This window comes from Coregonus clupeaformis, chromosome 1 (assembly GCF_020615455.1).
Source record: "Coregonus clupeaformis isolate EN_2021a chromosome 1, ASM2061545v1, whole genome shotgun sequence".
Classification (NCBI taxonomy): Eukaryota; Metazoa; Chordata; class Actinopteri; order Salmoniformes; family Salmonidae; genus Coregonus; species Coregonus clupeaformis.
Genome location: NC_059192.1, coordinates 35,609,005 through 35,620,274, shown reverse-complemented (window position 1 = coordinate 35,620,274; position 11,270 = coordinate 35,609,005). Strand labels below are relative to the sequence as shown.

The window sequence follows — 11,270 nt, the reverse complement described above, 5'->3', positions numbered from 1 at the left end:
CAGTCTATTCTTGTTCTGAGAAATTAAGGCTATTCCATGCGAGAAATTGCCAAGAAACTGAAGATCTCGTACAACGCTGTGTACTACTCCCTTCACAGAACATCGCAAACTGGCTCTAACCAGAATAGAAAGAGTAGTGTGAGGCCCAGGTGCACAACTGAGCAAGAGGACAAATACATTTGAGTGTCTAGTTTGAGAAACAGGTGCCTCACAGGTCCTCAACTGGCAGCTTCATTAAATAGTACCCGCAAAACACCAGTCTCAACGTCAACAGTGAAGAGGCAACTCCGGGATGCTGACCTTCTAGGCAGAGTTGCAAAGAAAAAGCCATATCTCAGACTGCCCAGCTTAATTTTTAATTTGTATTGGCCAGTCTGAGATATGGCTCTTGGCAAATTCTCGCATGGAATAGCCTTCATTTCTCAGAACAAGAGTAGACTGATGAGTTTCAGAAGAAAGTTATTTGTTTCTGGCCATTTTGAGCCTGTAATCAAACCCACAATTGCTGATGCTCCAGATCCTCAACGTTTCCAGCTACAATAGCCATTTACAACATTAACAATGTCTCCACTGTATTTCTGATCAATTTGATGTTATTTTAATGGACAGAAAAAGTGAATTTCTTTCGAAAACAAGGACATTTCTAAGTGACCCCAAACTTTTGAATGGTAGTGTGTATATATATATATATATATATATACTTAACAAAAAATATAAATGCAACATGCAACAATTTCCAAGATTTTACAGAGTTACAGTTCATATAAGGAAATCAGTCAATTGAAATAAATTAATTGGCCCTAAATTCATTGGAGGCAGCTTATGGTAGAGAAATGAACATTACATTCTCTGGCAACAGCTCTGGCGGACATTCCTGCAGTCAGCATGCCAATTGCACGCTCCCTCAAAACTTGAGACATCTGTGGCGTTGTGTGACAAAACTGCACAGTGGCCTTTTATTGTCCCCAGCACAAGGTGCACCTGTGTAATGATCATGCTGTTTAATCAGCTTCTTGATATGTCACACCTGTCAGGTGGATGGATTATCTTGGCTAAGGAGAAATGCTCATTAGAGGGTTGTAAACTAATTTGTGCATAACATTTGTGATAAATAAGCTTTTTTTGCATATGGAACATTTCTGGGATTTTTTATTTCGGCTCAGGATACATGTGACCAACATGTTTATTTTTTTTCAGTTATATATATATATATTCATAAATGATTGTGTTCACTTAACTTCGAGTTTCTGTCATTGTCAAGGTGAGCACTGAGTAGGCCCATCCCAAACTTTGAACATTGCTCCATACGGTAGGTCCATGAACCCCTCGTTCTCCTCTACGACTGGTTTAATGGATTGGACTCCAGTCTTACCCACCTGTCTTCCAATAGCAGCCATCCTGCTACCATGGCCACCCCCCTGTGGACCCCAGTCTCAGGAGAGGCCAGCCTGGAGTGTGAGACCCAGGCCAGGTTGAGCCAGGCACTGTGAGGGGAGGTGCTCCCCCTCACACAGAGAGCCGGCTGGGCGGGGGTGGAGCTGAGGGTCAGGTGTACTCACACAGGTGTCCACAGCCGGCCGGGCAGTGGGAACTGCTCTTTAACCAGTTCATCACGTGCTCCAGGTGCCCGCCGTGACTGCAGCCCTGGCACCACACAAACAGCCCCTTCACCACGTGGTGGCACACGGCACAAACACTGGCACACTGGTGGCACCTGGGGAACGGGAAAAGTTGAGTGGCTATATTGGTCAACTTTCCAAATGTTCTCTTGCCTGGTTCCTCTCTAGGTTTCTTCCTAGGTTCCTGCCTTTCTAGGGAGTTTTTCCTAGCCACCGTGCTTCTACATCTGCATTGCTTGCTGTTTGGGGTTTTAGGCTGGGTTTCTGTATAGCACTTTGTGACATCTGCTGATGTAAAAAGGGCTTTATAAATACATTTGATTTGAGCTCATCTAGAAATATGTAATATGCCATTTAGTTACACTGTAATGCCTTTCTAGATTGTTTCTCATTGGTTAGTAACCCTTCCCTTTACTGTGTTAGGTAGGTCAAAGTTCCATGTTATGGTAAAGTTATACCTGTCACAGATCCAGCCCCTGTTGCTCATGGGTCGTTTGCAGTTGCTGCAGTTGACGTGCAGCGTGGTAGACGTCTGGTTCAGACAGGTGATGGCGCTGCAAGTGCTCAGCTTGATGACCTCGTTGGACACGTTCCACAGTTCGAAACGCTGCAGCAAGTCAATGTAGGACATGTACCAGTGCTCCTGAAATAGGGTCAACGCTATTATTAGAACATGCTGAAATGAACAACATATTTGTCAGCTTGGAGGATATGCAGATTACCAAGACTCTAACCTCCGTCATTATTTAGTCTATCAAGCAGTTATTTGTAAACCAATAAGCCATGTTAAATTGTTCAAACAGAATTCTCAAGAGCATCCCAATTAATTTTCTGCAACACATAATCATTGAATCTGTATTCTGGTTCAGGAACCGACCATACATTTTCTCAACATTATTAGTATTATAAATCTTCAGTTCTTCACCATGACAACTGTTATATCCCTAGCTCTGACCTGAGTGAGGTCGTCGATCTCCTTGCGGATGCGGTCACCCAGGACGATGAGCACCGAGACAGCCATCTGCACGTCGCCCTGCTCAGCATAGTGGCTCAGCATCTCCCTGACCACGGGGCAGAAGAAGTGGGCGGGAAGGTGGGTGCTGAACAGCGGCTGTGAGATGGCGATCAGCGAGAAGGACTCAGTGGGTGTCAGGCACATGACCTCCGCCTCGTTGCCGCTGGCATGCGGCGAGTCGGCCTTGTCCTGCTGCAGGTGCTCCGGCACCGACGGGTTGTCCATGATCTCGTGGCGCAGCGGGAAGGCCTCCTGGGGAAGCGTGTACTCCTGTTCCTCCGCTGAAAACACCAGAAAAGAACAAGCTCAGAAAGTAAAAGTCGTAGATCATACTAGCCCTGAAACATGGCTGTAACCTCCATTGAAATGGCATTCGACATGTAAGGTTAGTGGTGGCTATTGGCTACGTCAAAGGACAAATAGGGGGTGCTTATATTTATCCTGTTTCACTGCATGTACAAGTGGGTAACCTGTACAAGTGTGAGGTGTGAAATAGAAATGTGTTCTTTGAATATCCCAACTCCCCCTGAGAGACCCTCTGAGAGTCCAAGAGGGTCAGAGACTCACCGGCCTGGTTTTCAAGCTCTATAGAGTAGAGGTCATCGTCATCCAGCTCAGCGTCACCAAACATGTACTCCGCCTGTCCCTCACTCCCCTCCGTCTCCTCATTCTCTGCAGTGGGACAAATCTCTATATCGTTTACTCATCTATTGCATCCATCACAGTAAGTAACATTCTACTAAATGTGGTTCACAAAAACAACCTATATGTTGATTAATTTCTTCAGTGAAGTGGGAGCAGCTTGAGTGTTTTTAGAGTTTTACTCTCACCGTCGTTGTTGCTGTTGATGAGCGAGTTCCCAGGCTCCAGGTGAATGCTGTCCTGTCTGATCTCTCCTTTACTGCGGTCCAGCCTGCTCTCTGTCCCCATCTCCTTCATACTGAAACTTGGGCGGACACAAAAAAGGATTCAAGATTTTAACTTTTAGGTCTTTTAGTTTGTCCACACTATTTTTCAGCTTATGTGTTTTGTGTAAAGCCTGGGGTAAGTACCTGTTCATTAAAGGAAGGTTGCCCAGTTTGCTGATGTTATTTGGACCAGGTGTCGAGAGGTTAGCTGGATCTGAGAACATGAGCCGAAGCATGGTCCATGTAGTAGAAACCTTCAAATGGGGAAATATGAAATAGCTTGTTAGTGATCATCAAAACTCTACTTAGTTCCACAACAATTATTCATTGGGTATGTGTAAATGAATGTAGCTTATCTCTGAGGGGCAGACTGACTGACCTGAGGTCTGTTGAGCTCCTTGGCCACCTTGGCGTTGTGGTCACACAGCTCGGCGAATGGTTTGCCGCCGAGGAGGTAGAGGCGCGCCGTCTTTACAAACCAGTCCATGCACCTGCTCTCCAGAGATGACTCGAACACGCTGAGGGCGCTTGACACGTGGGCAAACTGCTCCGTCAGATCGGGCTTCTTGAAGAAGAAGATGGGGTAGCGGCGGTCGCCACCCGGGTACGGTTTCCTGTTGGTGTCGCCACTAATGAGGCTCTCCTTGGCGGCGAAGGCTAGGTCTCCAAACAGGCCGAAGCACAGCCCCTCGGGGTTGGCCCGGTCAACGGGCCGGCTGGCGTCCTTGAACATGTGCTGGTAGAGTGTGCTGTCCTTGGAGCCTGACAGCAGGAAGTAGGGGTCGTGCTGGTGGCGCCACACGATGCCTGTGGTCACATCCTTGTGCTCCTCGAAGGTGGCAAAGGGGATGAAGGGCCGCCGGACGTCCCACACGTAGATGTTGTGGTCCACCATCATGGAGCAGGTGGCCAGGTGCCACTTCCTCTCAGGACGCCACTTGACCCGGGCCACCGAGGCGATGGTCTGGACGCAGTAGATCTCTTTGGCCCGGTTGGTGGTCATGTCCCACACCTTCACCATCTTGTCCCGGCCGCCAGTGGCCAGCCAGCCCCTGCAGACAGAGGCCAATACATTAGCAATGTGGCTGTTGATTCAGGTGTGGCTGTTGAGTCAGGTGAATCAACAGCCACACTGTAAGCAAGAATGATTACTGTATCTAAAGCTAATTCACTTTAGATGAATGGTCAACCAATGCAAACATCAATGCTTTTTCAACATGTACAGTGAGGGAAAAAAGTATTTGATCCCCTGCTGATTTTGTACGTTCGCCCACTGACAAAGACATGATCAGTCTATAATTTTAATGGTAGGTTTATTTGATCAGTGAGAGACAGAATAACAACAACAAAATCCAGAAAAACGCATGTCAAAAATTTTATAAATTGATTTGCATTTTAATGAGGGAAATACAGTGGGGAAAAAAAGTATTTAGTCAGAAACCAATTGTGCAAGTTCTCCCACTTAAAAAGATGAGAGAGGCCTGTAATTTTCATCATAGGTACACGTCAACTATGACAGACAAATTGAGAAAAAAAAATCCAGAAAATCACATTGTAGGATTTTTAATGAATTTATTTGCAAATTATGGTGGAAAATAAGTATTTGGTCACCTACAAACAAGCAAGATTTCTGGCTCTCACAGACCTGTAACTTCTTCTTTAAGAGGCTCCTCTGTCCTCCACTCGTTACCTGTATTAATGGCACTTGTTTGAACTTGTTATCAGTATAAAAGACACCTGTCCACAACCTCAAACAGTCACACTCCAAACTCCACTATGGCCAAGACCAAAGAGCTGTCAAAGGACACCAGAAACAAAATTGTAGACCTGCACCAGGCTGGGAAGACTGAATCTGCAATAGGTAAGCAGCTTGGTTTGAAGAAATCAACTGTGGGAGCAATTATTAGGAAATGGAAGACATACAAGACCACTGATAATCTCCCTCGATCTGGGGCTCCACGCAAGATCTCACCCCGTGGGGTCAAATTGATCACAAGAACGGTGAGCAAAAATCCCAGAACCACACGGGGGGACCTAGTGAATGACCTGCAGAGAGCTGGGACCAAAGTAACAAAGCCTACCATCAGTAACACACCACGCCGCCAGGGATTCAAATCCTGCAGTGCAAGACGTGTCCCCCTGCTTAAGCCAGTACATGTCCAGGCCCGTCTGAAGTTTGCTAGAGTGCATTTGGATGATCCAGAAGAGGATTGGGAGAATGTCATATGGTCAGATGAAACCAAAATATAACTTTTTGTTAAAAACTCAACTACGTCGTGTTTGGAGGACAAAGAATGCTGAGTTGCATCCAAAGAACACCATACCTACTGTGAAGCATGGGGGTGGAAACATCATGCTTTGGGGCTGTTTTTCTGCAAAGGGACCAGGACGACTGATCCGTGTAAAGGAAAGAATGAATGGGGCCATGTATCGTGAGATTTTGAGTGAAAACCTCCTTCCATCAGCAAGGGCATTGAAGATGAAACGTGGCTGGGTCTTTCAGCATGACAATGATCCCAAACACACCGCCCGGGCAACGAAGGAGTGGCTTCGTAAGAAGCATTTCAAGGTCCTGGACTGGCCTAGCCAGTCTCCAGATCTCAACCCCATAGAAAATCTTTGGAGGGAGTTGAAAGTCCGTGTTGCCCAGCGACAGCCCCAAAACATCACTGCTCTAGAGGAGATCTGCATGGAGGAATGGGCCAAAATACCAGCAACAGTGTGTGAAAACCTTGTGAAGACTTACAGAAAACGTTTGACCTGTGTCATTGCCAACAAAGGGTATATAACAAAGTATTGACAAAACTTTTGTTATTGACCAAATACTTATTTTCCACCATAATTTGCAAATAAATTCATAAAAAATCCTATAATATAATTTTCTGGAATTTTTTTTCTCATTTTGTCTTTCATAGTTGACGTGTACCTATGATGAAAATTACAGGCCTCTCTCATCTTTTTAAGTGGGAGAACTTGCACAATTGGTGGCTGACTAAATACTTTTTTGCCCCACTGTAAGTATTTGACCCCTCTGCAAAACATGACTTAGTACTTGGTGGCAAAACCCTTGTTGGCAATCACAGAGGTCAGATGTTTCTTGTAGTTGGCCACCAGGTTTGCACACATCTCAGGAGGGATTTTGTCCCACTCCTCTTTGCAGATCTTCTCCAAGTCATTAAGGTTTCGAGCCTGACGTTTGGCAACTTGAACCTTCAGCTCCCTCCACAGATTTTCTATGGGATTAAGGTCTGGAGACTGGCTAGGACACTCCAGGACCTTAAAGTGCTTCTTCTTCTTTGTTGCCTTGGCCGTTTGTTTTGGGTCATTGTCATGCTGGAATACCCATCCACGACCCATTTTCAATGCCCTGGCTGAGGGAAGGAGGTTCTCACCCAAGATTTGACGGTACATGGCCCCGCCCATCGTCCCTTTGATGCAGTGAAGTTGTCCTGTCCCCTTAGCAGAAAAACACCCCCAAAGCATAATGTTTCCACCTCCATGTTTGACGGTGGGGATGGTGTTCTTGGGGTCATAGGCAGCATTCCTCCTCCTCCAAACACGGCGAGTTGAGTTGATGCCAAAGAGCTCGATTTTGGTCTCATCTGAACACTTTCACCCAGTTCTCCTCTGAATCATTCAGATGTTCATTGGCAAACTTCAGACGGCCCTGTATATGTGCTTTCTTGAGCAGGGGGACCTTACGGGCGCTGCAGGATTTCAGTCCTTCACGGCGTAGTGTGTTACCAATTGTTTTCTTGGTGACTATGGTCCCAGCTGCCTTGAGATCATTGACAAGATCCTCCTGTGTAGTTCTGGCCTGATTCCTCACCGTTCTCATGATCATTGCAACTCCACGTGGTGAGATCTTGCATGGAGCCCCAGGCCGAGGGAGATTTACAGTTATTTTGTGTTTCTTCCATTTGCGAATAATCGCACCAACTGTTGTCACCTTCTCACCAAGCTGCTTGGCGATGGTCTTGTAGCCCATTCCAGCCTTGTGTAGGTCTACAATCTTGTCCCTGACATCCTTGGAGAGCTCTTTGGTCTTGGCCATGGTGGAGAGTTTGGAATCTGATTGATTGATTCCTTCTGTGGACAGGTGTCTTTTATACAGGTAACAAGCTGAGATTAGGAGCACTCCCTTTAAGAGTGTGCTACTAATCTCAGCTCGTTACCTGTATAAAAGACACCTGGGAGCCAGAAATCTTTCTGATTGAGAGGGGGTCAAATACTTATTTCCTTTTTTCTGGATTTTTTGTTTGTTATTCTGTCTCTCACTGTTCAAATAAAACTACCATTAAAATTATAGACTAATCATTTCTTTGTCAGTGGGCAAACGTACAAAATCAGCAGGGGATCAAATACTTTTTTCCCTCACTGTATCAACATGTCTTTCTCTAAAGCCTCTCCCTACCTGTCATCGGGGTGCCAGTCACAGCAGAACACAGGACCGGTGTGGGCTGTGAACATCCTCTCATACCGGTCAGGCCTCCGGATGTCCCACAGCTGGACGTTACCGTTCTCAAAGGAAGCAGCAAAAGTAAAGTAATCCTTCATGCTGAACTGAACATCTCTTACGCTCTCCGACTGACCTGAAAAAAAGAACATAGATAAACACGAACGTCCTCAGACCAGGTTCATTACCATGTCGTACGACTGTGTTTTGTTTATTGTTACTCTTCAAAATGGATTGTTTAAGACACTGTCTGAAAAGGGTCCTTGGTAACTAATAAGATGCTGTTTGTTTTGTAGCCCAGAGGCATTCCTGGACATGAGCAGGGCCCGGTTTCCCAAAAGCATCTTAAGGTTAAGTTCATCATTAGAACCTTCGTTGGAGCATCGTTAAATCTCCGAGCTGTTTCCCAAAACCATTGTTAGTAAAGTTGCACTTGAAAACGATTGTTATTTAGCACCTGCCTCAGACCACTCGAACAGAACAGCTAAGTGCCTCGTTAGATGCTTTTTTGCCCTTCTGCGTCACTTTATACACAGAAGATCTCTGCGAAACATAGAATCAAGCTGTTTATCTGTCTCTCTGTGACCACCGATAACTTCATAACAAAGTTGACTATAAATACAAAGTTGGCAATGTCTTTGCTATTGAACAAGTGAAGGATAAAATGTTCAGTCAATTGAGTTCTATTTGTTGCAACACAAATTTTTGCCTCAATATATTTAATGATGTGTAACAACATGTGCACAATGATGTGCCAAATTAATCTGAGATGTATTATAGGGTAAGCATTAGAATAAGCCACCTCAATATTTGCAGCCGTAAGGTGATAACTCTCTAGAAGCTGATCTGTAGTCAGTACTGTGGAATAATTATTATGTTAAGGTAAGATTTGAATGGAGAAAGCTGATCAAAAAGCAGCACTGCCTTTCTTCCTATCAGTATTGACACATGTCCAACAACGCACTTAGTTAATGTTCTTTCTGCGTGGTGTTTTGGGAAACTCATGTTACATCTTCGGCCGTTGTAGGAACGATGCATCATTAAAACACTTGGAAGCCTAAATTGCATTGCTATCAGGAAACCAGGCCCAGGTAGGTATTTCTACACTCCACCTAAGTTGTTACTCCTATGTTCAACCTCAAAGAGTGCAAGAACTATCCACAGACACACATACCTGAAAAGGTGCTGACGGACTCCTTCTTGCGCAGGTCGAAGCACTTCATGTAGCCATCCTGGGAGCCACTGAGCAGCATGTAGACTTCGGTGGGGTGGAAGCACACCTTGTTGACCGTGCGCTTGTGCTCGGTGAACAGCTGGTCCTGCTTGTTGCGCGATGGTTTGCCCAGGTTCCAGGTGACCACCGCCCCGTTGGTGGCAGCCGTGGCCAGCAGGTTCTCCTCCATCTGGTGCCACATGACGTCGGCGCAGCTGAAGTTGAGCGAGGGCTTGCGGCCCACGCGCAGGTTGAGCTTCTCCACAAACTGCTCCTCCTCCAGGCCGTAGATCTTGAAGATATTGCGGCCGGCCACCACCACCTGTGTGGCATCGCGGCACACACTGATGGCGTTGGCGGGCGCGTCCAGGTGGCAGAACATGGTGCGCCCGCTGATGGCGCTGCTGCCCAGGGCCGTGGTTACCCGCGACATCTTCTCCATGGCCTGGTGGGGGACACAGAAAGGTGGTTGGGGAAATTATATTGGGAAATTCCAAAAGAATGGCCATAGTTTCACCAGAAGATGGCACTGCAGCTATGAGGAGAGCTCAGCTTGGTACTTGGGTTGTGCTGCTGGCAGTGGTCTGTCACATATTTATATGACCTTGTAATCTCTTTCTAATTCATTCCAATGGACTTACTCCAAATAGCAGCGGCAATCCTCTGGGCCTCTAAAGAAACACAGAGGCCTCCTCATACAGTCCTGTCAGAGGTTACCAGAGAAAAGGGTCATTATCATCCATTTCAACAATCATCCACACTTATATGTTAATCTTGTAGAGCTGAGAAAGGTAACCCATTCAATAGTGTGTCTGTAGGTTTTTGCTCCAACCAGCCAGCCACGACCTGAAAGTACCTAGGCCTAACCAGTCTCTACTGAGACGAAGTTCCTTCCTGTTCAGGTGCTGAGGTCCAAGCTGGAGCAAAAAGCATGACTGTCATTACAACTCTTCAAAATCAAAGTTATCTTTAAAGAGTAGCTACACTGATACATCACTGATGCTGAGACAAATACTGCAACCAGATTGGACATTCACAAGTTATACCAAAACAGTGCTTACCTACAACCCAACAGCCTTCTATAAAATGGCTCAAGAGAATGTTCACCTCCCTTTGCCCGAAGTGCATGGCGGATTGCTTAATGCTCCCAGCTCTCCAGAATCCTGCGTGATTATAACAGAGGGGCCCTGGGTGAGGTTGGACCACGGCAAAAAAATGACACGGAGGTGCTGAAAGAGGGGAGGGAGAGCCTTGTTATGGTTTATGCAGCTGTACTCTATACTGTAGCTAATGATGCTGCACAGCCTTTGTGGACATACACAATACTTTGACATTTGGGTCCCTGAGTCTACAGTAATTGTTGATTATTACATTTTTATGACCACGACCTATGGTCATGTCTGTTATAGGTGTGAGCATGAGTTTCAGAGCAGCTATTAACAACGTCAACAAACAACAACATTGCCTGTTAACCTTGTGATGGATTCCAATTCTATCTAGCTAGCTAGATCAAGGCGAATAAAACTGATATTACAATTAATTGCTTAAAACAATGTAGCCACTGAACTTTGCAATGTTTAGGAAAGTTTACTACCTGTCATTTGAAATGTTTATAAATATTAGCTAGCATCTGGCTAGGGTAGCTAGCTAGCTAGCTATACTACGTTTGTCGTTCACGTTCTCGAAATGACATCACACCAAGAACAACAAGACTGAGACACACAGCCAATGAATGCACATCAATAAAGAACATTTGTCTTCTAATTTGCGAGTAGAAATCACCTGTGAGCCGACTATAAAGCTAGCTAGTTGGCTGCTAGCTAACTTGCTAAAGTACTTAACGTTAGTTGCAACATTGCAGTCGGATGACATATGATGCTAATTATTTTACTAACAGGTTCAGAAACGTCATTAGTTGACGAGAAAAGTACCGTTATTTCCTAATATAATTGGTTTTAGTGCACAATAATTGGCGCTAATTTTGGAGGACTAACCTAGCTTTTGAAACAAAATTATTGTTCACGGAACCGGAAGTTGTAAGTGTTATTCCCATGAATCT

At 45.4% G+C, this 11,270-nt stretch overlaps 1 protein-coding gene across 4 annotated transcripts; it reads right to left on the bottom strand.

Moving 5' to 3' along the window:
• Positions 1 to 1,081: 1,081 nt before the first annotated feature.
• Positions 1,082 to 11,248, bottom strand: wdr24 (WD repeat domain 24). 4 transcript variants are annotated; one of them, XM_041877566.2, is made up of 13 exons: positions 10,994 to 11,065; positions 10,273 to 10,440; positions 10,068 to 10,128; positions 9,853 to 9,914; positions 9,173 to 9,656; positions 7,957 to 8,134; positions 3,922 to 4,594; positions 3,687 to 3,796; positions 3,465 to 3,580; positions 3,202 to 3,306; positions 2,575 to 2,915; positions 2,078 to 2,262; positions 1,082 to 1,714 (listed from the first exon to the last, which is right to left on the bottom strand). In XM_041877566.2, exons 5-13 carry the CDS (start codon positions 9,651 to 9,653, stop codon positions 1,546 to 1,548), a joined length of 2,358 nt encoding a protein of 785 aa, XP_041733500.1. In that variant the 5' UTR covers positions 9,654 to 9,656; positions 9,853 to 9,914; positions 10,068 to 10,128; positions 10,273 to 10,440; positions 10,994 to 11,065; the 3' UTR covers positions 1,082 to 1,545. The 4 variants fall into 4 exon arrangements, with proteins under 4 accessions (XP_041733500.1, XP_041733482.1, XP_041733474.1 ...); XM_041877548.2 differs by lacking the exons at positions 10,068 to 10,128; positions 10,994 to 11,065 and adding an exon at positions 11,206 to 11,248; XM_041877540.2 differs by lacking the exons at positions 10,068 to 10,128; positions 10,994 to 11,065 and adding an exon at positions 11,143 to 11,228.
• Between the last annotated feature and the right edge of the window lie 22 nt (positions 11,249 to 11,270).